Genomic DNA, 17824 nt, shown 5'->3' on the forward strand with positions numbered 1-17824 from the left:
TGGAACCAGGCCTCAAGAGGAGGGGCAGCCTGAATGCGTGCACGCAGCTCCATTAACACAAGTGGTGGGCCGGTGCACACGGCACCAGCCCGCCGTTCACATGGCCCAGTTCCTCTCTACCCTGCCCCAACTGGGCTGCCAAGCTACAAAGTTTGAGGTCCGCAGTTCTAGAGGATATAGTTTACTCCAAGAGTTGTTTCCTGTACTTTCTCTACTGCCCCCTCCTTTACCATTACACAAAACAGGTATCCGCCATTGGTGGAGGGAAATGAAGCCCTCAGACTGAGAAGAAACTGTTTTTCAGCATTCTGGTAGTCGTCAATTTACAACAGTTTCTTTAGTGACCATTCAAAGCTACAATAGCACTGATAAAAAGTGAATTATGATTGTTTTTCACACCTACGACCATTGTGGCTTCTCTCATGTGATCAAAATTCTGGCACTTGGCAATTGACTCATATTTATGATGGGTACAGTGTCTCGGGGTCGTTTAAGACCTTCTGACAAGCAGAGTCAATAGGAAAGCCAGATTGCAATGATTTGGCTAACAATTGTGGCTAGAAAGTCATAAAGTGGGCACTCTTGCTTAGCAACAAAAATTTTGGGCTCAATAATGACTGTAAGTCAAGAGGATACAGGTATTTCCAAATGTAAATTTTACTGCTTACCTTCCCAGAACAAAATAGCCACAAAAGGACAAGATAATTCTTGTAACTCTCTGAGTTGCCTAGCTGAACGTAGATGTCCCAGCACAATTAAATCAGAGGCACTTAGTTACAGGCAGTTCTCAACTTATGGCCATAATGGAGCCTGGAATTTCGGTGATATATCATGATGGTCGCTAAGTCGAGGCAACTAGGTGATTGACCCAATTTTACAACATCACGGACTACAGGGGGTACCCCATCTCCAAACCCAAGACATTAGTACCTTTTTAAGATTCTATATAATCCTACAATTCTTTAACCAGTCACTTAGTGGCATTGTAAGTTGAGGACTACCTGTATACGGCTACAGATTTTCTTCTGCAGTACAATATCTTGTCTTATTAAAAGAAAAAAGTGCTAGGAAAACACTACAAATAGTCTTTGACCATTTCTTTAATGACGTTTGAAGTTACAACGGCGCTGAAGTGACTAATGAACATTTTTCACACGATTATTTCAGCATCCCTGTGGTCATATGACCAAAATTCAGGTGCTTGGCAAGTGACATGTATTTATGACAGTTGCAGCATTCCTTGTGAAAGACCATCTCACCTACGACCATCACAGCTGTCTGATGATCAAGTGACTGCAATTTATGCACTTGGCAACTGGTGTGTATTTACAATAATTGCAGCATCCCAGGGGCGTGTCACTGCCTCTTTTAACTTCCCCAGGGGCTTCTGACAAGCAAAGTCAATGGGAAAAACTAGATTAACCTAACTATATTGAATTCTACTGTATAGTGCAATATTAATGCAGTATCAGGGGTTTTCAATTCAATTGCATAGAATGTGAAGGATGTGTGTATTTTTGTTTTATTTTTATAGTTTTCTTATGTATAATGTACACTGAAGATGGCATTTAATTTCATTGTACGAGGTGCAATGACAATAAAATAAAGTTTGCTTAACCACTACAACCAAAAAAGTTTGTAAAACAGGGTAAGATTCACTCAATAACCATATCGCTTAGTGACAGATGTTACAGCCCCAATTATGGTCATAAGTCAAGGACTACTGTAATGTATTTGGTTTCCTGTAGTGTATATGTTTTGATGATCAAGTGACCAATTATGCAAAGTAGTGGAGTTGCAATCAAAACATCACCTTCACTTCCTTTTTTGCTTTACCTATCTTAAACTTTTTCATGTATTATTCAAGTCAAAATGGCATTCTAGTGTATATTTTTAGAAATTATCCTACAGAATAGAATAGAATAGAATAGAATAGAATAGAATGGAATGGAATGGAATGGAATGGAATAGAATAGAATTCTTTATTGGGCAAGTGTGATTGGACACACAAGGAATTTGTCTTGGTGCAAATGCTCTCAATATACAAAAAAAGAAAAGATACATTTGTCAAGAGTCAAGAATCATCAGGTACAACACTTAATAATAGTCATAGGGTACAATAAGCAATTAATCATACTAGGAGACAGTCAATATAAATCGTAAGAAGTGACAAAATTACAGCAATACAGTCCCAAGTGGGAGGGGATGGGTGATAAGGAGTGATGAGAAGATTAATAGTAGTGCAGACTTTGTAAATATTTGAATTTAGGGAAGTCATCAGAAGCTTTGAGGGCTGTAGGCCCTGCACTTTGTTTTAGTGTAAGCATCTTCTTGTTTAAAGGTTATAGTAAAACAGCATTGTTCCTTGGAGCAAACACCTGAAATTAGGGCAACCATTTCTGAGCTGCTAAACTCTGCCTGGAAGCAAAAGAAATGTAAAGAAAGCTGAATTCTCTGCCGCTATTAAAGCCTGCATGGATTTCTGCAGCCCAAGCATGATGATCCTATAAATGCCTTTTTCACCTTTCTGTATATTCCCCACCAATTCCAACTTCAGATACCGAAGTAAACTTTCATCAGAACTCTGCATTAACAGTAGTAGGGATAATCATACATTTAATAACCGGTTTGATGAATTCCATCTGGAACACGAGTGCTTAGAGCCCCTGATAAATTTAATGGAACTATTTAAATCTGAAGTATCCTTTAAATATAAAAAGAGTCTTTTTAATATAAAAGGATGACTTGAGCAGTTCTAGGCTTTCATTATAGTGGAATGAATACACAGGCTTAGAAACCAAGTTTAGCCTTAATATGAAAACTGCCTTTGACAGCAAGTAAAGGAAAGAAACTGCGACAACATCTTATGGCCCTGAACCAAGAATGCAAGACAAATAATATGAGAACCAGCAAAGATTAAACAGAAGCAATGACAATCGGAAGGGGGAAAAAATCATACCCTAGATATAATAATAGGAGGAACGAGCATAAAATAAGTATTGAAGTTCAAAGATTTAGGAACAACATTCAGTGAAGATGGTAAAATAGACGGAAGAGGTTAATATAATATAAGTCAAACCAAGGGCTTGCTCCACCCCTAACATAAGGCAGTACCAATCGGCCCAAAGAAGCATTTCCTATGAAGCATATTCATTCCCATTCATCATCCCTGTGCTACCAGTGCCGAACATGGACACTTGCAATAAAGCATAAGCGAAAGTTAGTCACCACGGAAATGAGATGTTTGAGGAAAACTGGTGGGGTGACCAGAAGAGAAAAAAAAATCTGAAAATCAGAGAAAGAGTAAGCAAAGAACCAATCTTAAATTACATACAAAAACAGGAAATAAAGTGGTTTGCTCACCTGGGGAGGATGTTGTGGGATTCCATATCATACAAGGCATATACAACAAGAAGAGAAGGTCAAAGAACACAAGGCAGAGCCAGAAGAAGACAGAGACAAGATCAAAGACATAATACAATAGTATTAAAAAAAACAAAAACAATGGTTGACGCTGCCAGCAGGAAGAACCAGAATTTTGTATATTTCCCTTGACAGAAGAGGAAGAAAAAAAAAGGAGGAGGAGGAGGAAGAAGAAGAAGAAGCAGCAGAAGCAGTGGCGGCAGCGGAAGAGGAAGAAGCAGAAACACAAACAGAAGAAGAAGAAGAAGAAGAAGAAGAAGAAGAAGAAGAAGAAGAAGAAGAAGAAGAAGAAGAAGAAGAAGAAGAAGAAGAAGAAGAAGAAGAAGAAGAAGAAGAAGAAGAAGAAGAAGAAGAAGAAGAAGAAGAAGAAGAAGAAGAAGAAATAATCTACTATTATCACTAATCATGATAGCCAATGTAGATCATCTTCAACATATGATCACAACCGGGAACTTAACAATGTTCATTACTAAGCCAGTTGTTAAGTGAGTCACACCCATATTTATGACCTTTATATTTTTCTAGAACCAGGAAATATGGTTGGTATATATTAAATTGCTAAGTTTTCTTTGGGCTAGAAAGGGTTATGCAAATAGAATTTCCGTTGCTAAGTAAGGCAATTGTTAAGTGAATTGATTTGGACTTTATGACCATTTTTGCCACAGCTGTTAAGTGAGTCACTGCAGTTGATCAGTGAATCATGTGGTTGTTAAATGAATCTGACTTTTTTCATGGACTTTACTTGTCAGAAGCCAGCTGGGAAGATCACAAATGGCAATAATCGCATGACCCTGAACATTGCAATTGTATTTCAGAATAAATATATACTGGTTGTCAAGCACATAAATTTTGATCAAGTGGCCATGGAAAAACTGCAATGGTTATAAGAAATAATTATTTGGAGGGTCTGAGAAAGGAGAATGGAGTTGGCGCAGTAGTTAGAATGAGCTACTGCAGTTTAATTCACTGCTCACTGCCAGGAATTCAATCCTGAAAGGACTCAAGGTTGACTCAGCCTTCTGATGTCAGTAAAACGAGGACCCAGATTGTTGGGCGAAATAGGCTGATTCTGTAAACCGCTTAGAGAGGGCTGTAAAAGTACTGCAAAGAGGTATATAAGTGGCTTTGCTATTACTATCCTGTTTCCCCGGAAATATGACCTACCCTGAAAGTAAGCTCCTAGTTTGATTTTTACATGTGCGCCCAATATAAACCCTATCCCCAAAATAAGCCCTAATTAAGATCCCGCCCACTCCAGAGTGCATGCGTAAAAATTAAGCTGGGGGCGATGGGAGGGTGGAGCTGCCCAACTACTTACGTTTGGACAGTTGTAGCAGGCCTCACACACCCCAACACCTGCCTTGCTGGACCATTTCTTCTGCAGCTGGCAAGGCTTTCCTGAAGGCCTCTGTAGCTGATAACAAAGTTCTGGATCAATCCGGAGCTCTGTTATCGGCTTCAGAGGCCTTCAGGAAAGCCTTGCCGACCGCAGAAGAAGAAGTTCCTGAAAGCCTCTGACAGCGAAAAAGAGGCCGGAGGTGACGTGTGTAAGTGAGGTTAGTCAATGGATGGCATCCCTACAAAATAAGACCTGGTGCCTTTTTTGGTGGCAAAAATGTATGACAGGATCTTATTTTCGGGATAACATGGCATTAGAATAGGAGAGGAGAGGATAAGATAGGATAGGATAGGAATAGAATAAATATTGGAAGGAATAGACTAGAATAGAATAAATATTGGAAGGAAGAGAAGGGAAGGGAAGGGAAGGGAAGGGAAGGGAAGGGAAGAGAAGAGAAGAGAAGAGAAGAGAAGAGAAGAGAAGAGAACAGAACAGAACAGAACAGAATATAGGATAGGATAGGATAGGATAGGATAGGAATAGAATAAATATTGGAAGGAATAGACTAAAAATAGAATAAATATTGGAAGGAAGAGAAGAGAAGAGAAGAGAAGAGAAGAGAAGAGAAGAGAAGTAGAATAGAATAGAATAGAATAGAACAGAATATAGAATAGAATAGAATAGAATAGAATAGAATAGAATAGAATAGAATAGAACAGAATATAGAATAGAATAGAACAGAATATAGGACAGGATAGGATAGGATAGGGTAGGATAGGATAGGATAGGATAGGATAGGATAGGATAGGATAGGATAGAATAACAGAGTTGGAAGGGACCCTGGAGGTCTTCTAGTCCAAACCCCTGCTTAGGCAGGAAATCCTATCCCATTTCAGACAAATGGTTACACAATCTCTTCTTACTGGGTTGAGAAAGACAGATGTATCCAACCCCTGCACTTTGAATAAATATATACAAGTAATCCTCAACCATTTAAGAACTGTTCAAAGTTACAATGGCACCAAAAAAATTACAACCAATCCTCACACTTATGATTTTTGATAGCATTATTATGCTAATGTGATCAAAATCCAGGTACTTGGCAACTGGAATGAATTTACAACAGTTGCAGCATCCAGGGATCATGTGACCACCATTTGTGACTTCCCAACCCGCTTCCAAAAAACCCAAGATCAGATTCATTTAACAACTGTGCAATTCACTTAACAACTGCAGTATTTGCCTAACCACTATGGCAGAAATGATCATATAATCCGTAGTAACTCACTTTTTCACAAATAATCCGCGTTGGAAAGGACCTTGTAGGTCATCTAGTCCAACCCCCCTTCCCAAACGGGAGACCCTACACCATTTCTGACAAATGGCAGTCCAATCTCTTCTTGAAAGTCTCAAGTGATGGCGTTCCCACAACTTCCAAGGGCAACTTCTGTTCCATAGGTTGATTGTTCTCACTGTCAGAAAGTTTCTCCTTATTTCTTGGTTGAATCTCTCCTTGTTCAGTTTCCATCCATTATTCCTTGTCTGGCCTTCGGGTGCCTTGGAAAATAGCTTGACCCCCTCCTCCTCTCTGTGGCAGCCCCTCAAATATTGGAAGACTGCTATCCTGTCTCCCCTGGTCCTTCTCTTCACTAAGCAACTGCCTTACTTAGCAATGGAAATCCTCATCCCAATTGTGGTCGTAAATCGAGGACTTGTACAATCTCTCCTGGCCCAAAGCAAACCTAGCATTTCAATACATGTCAGTCATGTTTCCTGGTTCTTCTAGAAAAAAATATCAAAAAGGCTTGAAATGCCAAATGCACGGCATTTTGACTTTGCACCACCTATTTTTATTCTACTCTTGCAAAACATGAGTATGGTGTTGGTCTTCCATAAGCAAATCTCAACTCTTGGCAAATTCAGCCAAAGCTTTTACCAGATAAGCCAACAATTCAGCACCTCCAATTGCAAAGCAAAAATGGTGTGCGTATTACTCCTACTTGTAATTAAAATGGATAAGTAAAAGTGTACCACATGTTTCCTCGAGGAGAAGAGATTTGATTTGTACAAATAGGACCTACTTGAAAGCTGACACATCACAATAAATCAGCCGTCAACAGTCTCTCTGCAGTTGCCTTTTAGAGAGCTGAGCAGCTAGGACTGGCAACAGAAAGGAAAAGTAACATTTGAATTAGTAGCATTCTGAGCCAAAGATTGACAAACACATTCATCAGTTTATTTGTAGCATGCATACACCCTGTAAAAATTGATTTCGCCCTGTCAAACTATCAACTGCAAAATTATTAGGAATCTGCCTTTAGAGGCCAAGCGTGCTTTTGGAAATTCAATTGAATCGCTTTCTTTAAAATTCTTTGGATGTTTTTTTTTCCTCCCTTAGCAGAGCATGGGTATTTAACTTTATCAACTCATTGTTGACTTCTTTGATCACAGAAAAGACAATATCTACATTTATTGCTGACTGGAAACTCCTTATAGATTTTTTTGCGCAGAACAGAGGAAAAAACAAACAGATAATTTATGGGTTTGATGATTACACAGGATAGATTTTTTTTAAAAAAGAAAAGAGTTAAGAGGTAAATTTATAATTGTACTTATGCTGCAAAGAAGATCAGAAGTTATTTCTTTGTATCTTTTCTCTTTCTTTTCTATTTTTATTTCATTTTCCCCCTTTTGTTGCAGTTTAGCTTTCTCTTTGTTTTGTTTTCTTTTTCTTATTTTATATTAGTTGGTATTAATTTTTTATCTTTCTTCTTTAAAATCTTTAATAAAAAGGAAGGAAGGAAGGAAGGAAGGAAGGCGACTACAATTGAGCCTCAAATTTTTGTTGCTAAGCAAGACATTTCTTAAATGAATTTTGCCCTATGTTATGACCTTTCTTCCCACTGTTGTTAAGTGAATCACTGCAGTTGTTAAGTTAGTACGTAGTTGTTAACTGAATCTGGCTTTCCTGTTGGTTTGGCTCGTCAAAAGGTCATAAAGGTTGACTCTGGGACACTGCAATCATCATAAACACAAGACAGTTGCCAAGAGTCTTAATTTTGATCAGATGATCATGGGGATGATCATGGATGTGAAAATCGATCACAAGTCACTTTTTTTTCACTGCTGTTGTAAGTTCAAACAGTCACTAAATGAAATGTTGTAAGTCGAAGACTACTTGCAAAGACAGCCCATCATCCAGAGAGGGATACTGGGACGATGAGTCTTCTGTCAGTGGGAAGAGTCAAGCAAATTTTAACATTTGGTCGAGAAATGTGGAACTACCGATCTAAAACAAAATGGGGTGGGGGTGTAGAAATGTATCCCTCCCAATTCATCATCCTCCAGAAATGTCATCCCAAATGTCATCCCAAGTTGGGGGGGGGGGGTGTCACTGTTTGCTTTCTAGTAGCATCTTCAAAACCTCTGCCCACCCACCCAAATGCTATAAGGATTTCCCACTAGAAAACATGACTGCCTTCTACTTCTGAAACACTGAGGCAAAGTGTATGAGATATCCTTTAAATGAAGAGTTAGAAAAATAGCAAACCAGGCCTGATGGAAAGGGTCACCATGACATTACCACAAACAGATGGATTCATGGCATCCATCTGCTTTTAGCCGTATGTTGGAAAATTCATTGTCTGGCCAGGTCGATTGTGACGCAAATTTTAAAAGGTCGCATTACTTAGGGTATTCCTCTTCCCACATCACTCCTTCTCCCCAAAAAATGTTTTTCTCAGCCTTGGTAACTTTGATGTGTGGACTTCAGTTTCCAGAATGCCCCCCCCACACACACCAGCCAACATGCTAAGGAGAAATTAAGGAGAAATTTCCAAACAGTTTAAACAATTAACCAGTGGAACGGCTTGCCTCTGGAAATTGTGGCTGCTCCAGAACTGGAGTTTTTAAAGAAGAGATTAACAAAATTTTGTCTCAAATGGTATAGGGCAGGGGTGTCGAACTCAATATCATTGCGGGAGGGGGGCTGTGGTGTGGCCAGGGGAGGCATGGTCAGCTTAACGTCATTCATGTTGGGGGCGCCTGTGGCAGCCCAAGCACTGCCAGCTTCATTTTTGGCCTCCTGCAACCCTCTGACAGCAAAAACAGAGACCAGGAGCACCGGCAGCGGCCCTCACATGCTCCATTTTCCCTGGCAGAGGCACCACGGGCCAGTCCTTCACTGTTTCCAGAGCAGCCCCGCGGGTCAGATCTAAGCACCCCTCAGGCCTTGAGTTTGACACCCCTGATATTCTTGCCTGAGCAGTGGGTTGGACTAGTTGATCTCCAGGGTCCCTTCCAACTGTGCCATTCTGTTATTCTTCAGAGATTGAGAAACCCTGCTCTCTAGGACTATCCAGGCAGGCAAAGAGGGAAGGGAATGTTTTTGAAAGAAATCTTTTTTAAAAAGCTACACTCAATTCTTCATGGGCAAAAACAAGTGCCTCCTACTCAAGAACCCACTTTCCTTTCTCGCTAGAGGCTCTGAAATTGAATGACTACCAACCTTTAGAATTCCTTCCATGTCACAATAAGTTTACAAAACCAGCAACGTGCAAAAAATATGCTGACCCTAAACACTAAAGGCAAGTAAAGCAAGGCATATATAAAAATATATAAAGATAATTTAGTCCAGAGCCACTTGGCGATGAGATATTAAATATAAATGCAATATATTAAAATATAAATGAATAAAATCATGCCTGGTATGAAAATATGGACCCAGAGAAGTTTTGCTCCCTTTTTTCAAGATATTCTAATACAGGTAGTCCTCAATGTATGATGACAGAATTTCTTTGGCTTAGTAAGATAGTTAAGTGAGTATTACCCCATTTTACATCCTCTTTTTGCCACGGTTATTAAGTTAGTAATCAGTTGTTAAGTGAATCTGGCTTCCCCATTGACTTTGTCAAAAGGTCGCAAAAGGTGATCACATGACCTCAGGACACCGCAATTGTCATAAATATGGGTCAGTTGCCAAGCAGCTGAATTTTGATGGTGTTTCATTTATTTATTTATTTGATTTGTTAAACGCTTACAGGATAATAGGTATAAGTATAAACGTGAGTATGAATACAGGAATTAGGTACGAACATGTGAGGCCAATAAGACAGGGATGGTAGACACAATGGTAGACGCGCCCCTTACAGACCTCCTGGGAATGGGGTGAGGTCAATAGCGGATAGTTTGAGGTTGAAGGAGTGGAGGGTAAGAGGATGTAACAAAAGAGGCAGGTAATGCATTCCAGGCATTGACCACTCGGTTGCTGAAGTCGTACTTTCTGCAATCAAGTTTGGAGTGGTTAATATTGAGTTTGTATCTGTTGTGTGCTCTTGTATTGTTGTGGCTGAAGCTGAAGTAGTCATTGACAGGTAGGACATTGCAGCAGATAATTTTGTGTACTACGCTTAAGTCCAACCGTAGGTGGCATAGTTCAAGGTTGTCCAAGCCCAAAATCTCAAGCCTGGTGTTATAGGGTATTCTGTTATGAGCAGAGAAGTGTAGTACTCTTCTTGTGAAATACTTCTGGACTCGCTCAATTGTATTAATATCCGATATGTAGTGCAGATTCCAGATGGGTGAGCTGTATTTGAATATTGGTTTGGCAAAGGTTTTGTATGTCCTAGTTAGCAATTCAATATTTCTGAAGGAGAAGCTTCCTAAGATTAGATTTACAATTCTTAATGCCTTTTTGGCAATGCTGTTGCAGTGAGGTCTGGCGCTTAGGTCCTTCGATATGAGTACTCCAAGGTCCCTGACAGAGTGAGGGTCATCAACAAGCTTATATCCCCCTAGCTTGTATTTGGTGTACTTATGACAGTCAAAAGACCGCCCTTGTAATTTGAACAGTAATGAACTAAAAGAACTTTTGTAAGTCGAGGACTACCTGTATAAGAATGTTTCTACTCAGTGTGCAGAGTGTGCATAAAATTGATTGCTATCAGGGGCAGGGCCTGCCAAAAATCTTAATGATTTTAGAAAAGGTCTCATAAAGTTATTACCAATCAAGCTGACTAAAGCCATTCCTTCTGGATAGTCCTCAATTTATGATCATAACTGTGTCAGGAAATACAGTAGTTAGTTGCTGAGGTCATAAATTAAAGCATCACGTGATCGGACACAATTTTTCAGCATTTTTGCAGTGGTCATTAAGTGAATCACTATCATTAGGTGAATGCTATAGTTGTTCAGCAAATTTATTTTACACAATGGGAGGTTGTTTTTTTTACTGGAAACCGGAAGAAAATAGTGGAAATTGGCAAAAACTATAGAAAATCATGGTCATATGAATGCCAGACCCTGCAAATGCCCATAAAGATGTGCCAGTTGCCAACCACCCAAAATGCAATCATATGTCCATGTGGATGGTGCAGCCGTCATAACTTTGAAACTGGGTCTCAATATTAGCTTTTGTGAAATCTGTTCTGACTTTGATTGGTTGCTAAGTTACCGGTCAAAAGTCAAGAACTATCTGTCTCTTTCTGTGAATTCCAACATATCTGGGGGACACCAGATTGAAGAGGCTTGGTTTAGGGAGACAATTCACTCTCCATTAACAACTTTGTGCAGCTGGTAAACAGCACCGAACTGTAATATTTCTGCTTCACTAATGGTAGTGATTGTGCATCTACACAATTGTGCTACGTATGGAAGTTCTCCTTCTGGCTAATTGTCAAAAATGAAAGATTTCACAGTCATAATTCAGGACTATAGAGTCTTATGTCAGATGCCTTTCAAACTTTTTACCAGCTATATATCTTGACATATGACCGTCATGGAGCCATTGTCCATTACAGTTCTAATTTGTGAAGTTCGTAAGGTCATCTGATCGACCCAACTTTACAACTTTTTTGAAGCAAGTATTAAGCAAATGCCACAAACCTTAAGTGGCCCAACGGTTTGTTACAGACGTGGTTTTGTCGAGAAGTGGGAATAAGCGCAAGTTTTGCCGAAACCATTGTAAAACATGGTCATGTGCCCGTCGGATTCTCCAAATGGCCATGAATGCAACCTTGTGCCTAAAGGTTCAGTCATGTGACCACAGAGGGGGCCCGCTCCGCCATTAACTTCAATCGTAAGTTGAAGACAAACTGTAGTTAACAATGTACAGCTAGTCCTCGACTTACAACAGTTCATTTAGTGACCCTCCCAAGTTGCAACAGCACTGAAAAAAAGAGGCTTGCAACCATTTTTCACACTTACAACTTTTGCAGCATCCCCCATAGTCAGGTGATCAAAATTCAGATTTTTGGCAACTGGTCCGTATTTATGACGGCTGGAGTGTCCCTAGGTCACATGATTCCCTTTTGCAACCTTCTGACAAGCAAATTCAATGGGGAAGCCAGATTCACTCAACAACTGGCTTACTAAATTAATAACTGCAGTGATTCGCTTAACAGCTGTGGCAAGAAAAACTGTAAAATGGGGCAAAGTTCATTTAACAGCTGTCTCATTTAGCAACAGAAATTTGGGGCTCAATTGTGCTCGTTAAGTCGAGGGCTACCTATACTGTGTTTCTAGCCACATAATTCTGGTCCATATGCCAAATACTATACTTCCATTTGGGGATTGACTCATATTTCTCCACTACCATATTATGAAATCATGAGGCTCTCTGGCCCACCACTTGGTAGTCTTGAAACGCTTGTTTTACATTTTTAAAAAAAAATTAAGTATCCCAGTGACAGGCCTTCTGTTATCAACTTGAAAATACAAAGAGAATATCTTCAAAGAGAGTGAGAGATGAACCGAGGAACGAGATTGTAGTTAATAGATGAATCTTAACTATAACTCCTGCAGAGTTCCACGTTTCTTTCATAGGGCAAGGAAGAGTAGAATAAATTATACAAAAAAGGCAGACCGAACATATTTGCATAATAAATTCATCACATTCCATATGCTCATATGGTAGTTTATTGGTATTTTCTTAGCATATGGGCTTGGGTAACCTTGGTGAAGGATTTATTTTTAGCATCTCAACAATTTGATCCCTGAGAACTTTTGCAAAACTCTGGGGAGCCCAAGAAACAAGGCCTACAGGCATTCTCACAGTAGATCCAATTAAATCATTGACTACAATTGTTACACACAGTTTTCAGAAGAGTGGGAGGCACTTAACACAGACATGCATGCACGCACACACACACACACACACACACACACACACACACCAAAAACTAAAAAAAAAACTAAAAAAAAAACCCCACATGGAAATACTTTTTGTAGGGGAAAAAAAAATGGACAGTATTAGATCAAATTCAAAAGTAACATATATTAATAAATTAGCTAGTGGTAATAGAGACAATCTGGCCTCTAGTGGTAAAGGCATCAGATTAGACACCGGGAGTTCTAGTCCTGCCTTAGGAATGAAAACTGGCTGGGTGACAATGAGCCAATCACCAGAGACAGAATTCTAGTCCCACTTTAGACATGAATGCCAATTAGGTGATTTGGGGCCAATCCCCAGGAGATGGTGAGTTCTAGTCCCGCTTCAGGTCTGAAAGCTGGCTAGGTGACTCTGGCCCAATCATGAGGAGATGGCGAATTCTAATCCCACCCAGGCCTGAAAGCTGGTAAGGCGACTTTGGTTCAGTCATTCTCTCTCAGCCCAATCGAGTTGTTGTTGTGGGGAAAACAGGAAGGGGCAGGAACATTAGATATTTTTGCTGCCTTGCAGTTATTTATAAAAAAAAATAAAGTTGGCTCAATAAAGAATGGAATAATGAAGAGCTAAATATCAATGATTTCAATTGCGCCCTTCATGCTGGCTGTGGAATTCTGGGAGTTGAAGTCCACCTATCTTAAATTTGCCAAGTTTGAAAAATACTACTTCAGACTGATGCAAAACATAGGGCATCCTTGAAGGATTTTCTCTGATATCTTAGATTAAACGGGGATACAAAGTTACTGGGATGTACATTTTATGCTTTGTAACTGGAAACCGGCCATGATATTCATCTGAACAGTTAAACAGGAGGGATTAAATGACCAAACGAACACATAAAATAGCCATGAGATGGGATCTAATGCCCTCTTCTGGACAGAAAGAGTCCAAATATGAGATCATGACAAATGTTGAACAGCATTAAGATTATATTCCCATAACAGTATTTCATAATGGCTGTTGTACAGCTAGATCTTATATAACACCCTGCAAGGAAATTACTTAAATTGTGCTAAAATCCCTTCCATCAATATTAGACCAACTATCTACTTATTCCAAATTTTGCTTTCAATAGTCAAACACTTCTAAGGAATTAAAAAAAGAGCCACCACCATTTATACATCTCAGATGTATTACATTCTTTTTTAAAAAAAAAAAACTTTATTAAATACAAAGTTAAAATATACAAATACACAAACTCAAAAAACCAAAATTCATACAAACAAAAGGTCACAACACTTTGTGTTAAAACTAATTAAACTTTCTTTCAATACATTTGACAGTAAATTAAATATTCCCTAATTAATATTATGTGGTAATTATTTCCTGTTTCCTATAGGTTATTTATTATTTATACTCTATCAAACATAATAATCTATTATTAATATTTATTGTTGGGTTATAATTATGTATTTTTACAGATAGATTCTATCTATTGCTTGATTAAAGAACGAGGAAGTCTAGAACTAACATTGTAAATTCCTATCTTTTGGGGTATGTGTCATAATCTGTTTCGTAAATTCATTTTCCCCCCTTAATTCCCACTTTCTCTTTTTTTTACGTTCTAACCAATTGTACTACTTATTTCAAATTGAATAAAATTCCGAATCAGCCTTTCCTTTTAATTTTAATCTGAGCTTCTCCATTTCAGCACATTCATAGATTTTTTGAATAATAAATTGTATTGGTAGTATATTAGGCATTTTCCAGAATTGAGCCAGCGAGATTCGTGCTGCTGTCAATATGTGGGTTATCAAATATTTTACTTTGGAAGAACGACCTTTTTTGATAATACCCAGGAGGTACAGTTTAGGTTCCCACTCCAATCCACCTTGGACGATTTCCTCTAACCAAATTTTGATTCTGATCCAAAAAATTTTAAGCACTGGGCATGTCTATCAGAGATGGAAGAAAGTACCATCATTTCCTTTGCCATTTCCAACAGATTGGGTTTGATGTTGGATAGAATTTTGCTAATCTGGAGGGTGCTAAATGCCATCTATATATCATTTGATATAAGTTCTCTTTATAAAATACAGATTTAGTTATTGTAAGGTTTCTCTGCCAGATTTTTTCCCAGTTATCCCAGTTATGACCGAAATTTTTTGCCCACGCTATCATTGGTCCTTTCACAATTTCCTCAGCTAATTCATATTCCAATGGATAGTTATATAATTTGGATATCATGGTGTTTTTTTTTTTCTGGCCCAAAAGTATCTTATCAGATTTAGTGCTCTTTGTTTCTAGTCCAAATTCTTTTAAAACTTTCTCATATCTTATTGCTATTTGAAAATATGACCAACGATCGATCGTTATTTTTTGATTTTCTAACTCTTGAATCGATTTGAGTTTCCTTTCCATGTCTAAAATTTGGTGATATTTGAGCTTTTTACTAATATCCATTGTATTGGGGTGGAACATAGCCTCCATTGTTGACAACCATATCGGAACTTTGATGTAGTGGTTTTTCCTAATATCTGACCAGGTTTTTTTATCAAAGATTTATGTAAAGTATGTCTCTGAAAGTATGAGTGGATTTTACTATTCAGATTCCACAAGAAGGCATGCCACCCTATTTGTAAGTCGTATCCCTCTAGTGTTAAAGTTATTTTGTTTTCCAATTTAATCCAATCCTTTATCCACACTAACACTGCTGCTTTATAATAGGTCTCCCAGGCAGGGAGTCCAAAACCGCCTCTGCATATTTGTTCAGAATCTAAACTGAACTGAATATTTTATTTGGTCAAATGTGATTAGACACACAACGAATCTGTCTCTGGTACAGAAGCACTGAATGTACATGTAAAGCACCAGAGAGAAGGGGGGAGAAGAGGAAGAGGAGGAAGAATACCACGACCAATAAAAGGGGGAAGTAAAGAAGATAGTAAAAAGGATAAATAATAGTACTACAGTCACACTATATGTGATAATATCTGATTGTTCTATTTAGCTAGGATGAGGGCTAATCAAAAACAAACCTACTCCAAAACTCACATACATTGGAAAAATAATGGCATACTCAATTAGTTCACTCTGGCTTGTATTTCCTAATATTTTTACTAATTCAACTAAGGAGGAAGCCACAAAGAACAGGAAAAGCTGCTAAGATAGAACATGTCAACAGGCACTGTAAGGCTGAAGCCTTCCCAATGATTACAACTGTGAGGTCATAGCTTGAAGTTAAAAACCAATTAGGGTTTAGTCTCATGCCTAAACACCACATTGATTTCTTTTAATTCCAACCATTAACAGGCATGCTAAGGGCTCCCTACAAAGTTGGGAGCTGTAAATATATGTTCATCAAAACACACTTGTGCAAGCAGAAATTAAACAGTTTTAGTGCCAGTGGAGTAATTCTATTTTGAATTAACTCAACAAGGACATAACTGGTTGGGGGGGAAAAGGGGCAACCCATAGAATTTGCCTGCCCACAGTCCATTAATTTCACATGGATGAGAAGAAGACTGAAAACAATTCTGAAGACCAGAAGATTAGTCTCCTTGGTAGATCACAGGACTCATTTGCCCCAGTGAACAGGAGATATCCACAGGACAAAGTGGATCTTGCACCAACACTACAAGTCCGGGTCCTTTGTGCATGAATGCTTGACATACCGATCTCCTAGACTATAAGGAAGCACAGTGCTCGTAATGCAGCGTTCACTTCTTAATCTTGATAAAGGACTTCTGGACACTGTTGCCTCTCTAAAAGCAGAATCGTTAATTTCAAATTAAAGTGTGCTTTAATTAATTGCACGTGTTTTGTTGCTCTTTATCAACGCTACCTTTCAGCTCAGTGTACAATATAAGAAAACCATGTTTATTAACATTTTAGAAACCATTATTAATATTGATAATGAGATTTTTCTTAAAGGTATTCATTCATTCATTTAAATCTCCAGACCACTCGTCTGATTTAAGTGACTGTAGGACCCTTGAAGCTCTAAGAATTTGATTATTTCCTTGACAATTTTTCATTGCCAACTAGGTTAACATCATCAGTGCTAAAAGAGAGAAGGATTTGCTCTCTATATACAAATAATTTGCTCTCTGTTTCTCTGTCAAAATCAGTGAGAGTATTTTCTTTTTTATTGTTCCTTGATTAGGCTGTTGTTTGCTGCAGTAAACAATACCCGAATCAAGGAACTACCAACTGTGAAAACAATCGAACAGTAAACCCCACACCCTTCTAGCACTAATGATGTTATCTAGTTTGGTAATGAAACATCTGCAAAAAAATAACCAAGTTCAGAAAGCGCCAAGGACCCCACAGTTCAACTCTTGGGTGCTAATGTTCTCTTCGTTGGTCACTTAAGTAAGTCTAAGTTACTTATATCAAAATTATCATACTGTTAATAATCTCTAGTTAATATTGTACAAATGCCACTGTATCTAAATAATATAATGCATCATTTGTTTATTTTAATACAATAAAACAATACTTTTTTAAAAAACTGGAGAAGATAGAAATGACCCACTTCTCAGAGATGAGTAGGCAACTTTACTCAAATTTACCATTATCGTGATGAAAGGAAACTCACGTATTTTATAGCCCAGCTTTTCTGCGTGGATCCTTTTGGCCATGAATTGTCCTTCGATCAAGGCCCGTATTTCCACTTCCTTTGGGAATGCTGGTGTCTGAAAAGAAACTAAACGTATAAGCCTCCAATGCCACCTGTTTGGGGCAGGCATCTGTAGCGCTAGCTTGTACAGGCAGTCCTCGTCTTATAACCCTTCACTTAGTGACCATTTGAAGTTATAACACTGAAAAATGTGGCTTACAATCGATCCACACACTTACAACCGCTGCAAAATTTCACACGATCAAAAATTGAATGTTTGGCAACATTCAGAATAGTTTCAGCATCCAGGGATGATGTGATAGCCATGCAACCTTCC

The 17824-nt window shown here is 38.5% G+C and overlaps 1 protein-coding gene across 3 annotated transcripts in view; it reads right to left on the reverse strand.

The window, feature by feature from the left end:
* Positions 1 to 17824, reverse strand: part of XYLB (xylulokinase) — a 133953-nt gene that overhangs the window by 54851 nt on the left and 61278 nt on the right. For all 3 annotated transcript variants that reach the window (XR_015740281.1, XM_087917419.1, XM_087917420.1), the window contains one exon: positions 17467 to 17563. Coding sequence is in view for 2 of the 3 variants with exons in the window: in XM_087917419.1 (XP_087773545.1) it covers positions 17467 to 17563 (97 nt within the window). In the remaining variant the exon portion in view is untranslated. The remainder of the gene's footprint in view (positions 1 to 17466; positions 17564 to 17824) is intronic.

The sequence above is a fragment of the Pseudonaja textilis genome, chromosome Z, assembly GCF_049901715.1.
Source record: "Pseudonaja textilis isolate UNSWEBS1 chromosome Z, rPseTex1.2, whole genome shotgun sequence".
NCBI classification, from domain to species: Eukaryota; Metazoa; Chordata; class Lepidosauria; order Squamata; family Elapidae; genus Pseudonaja; species Pseudonaja textilis.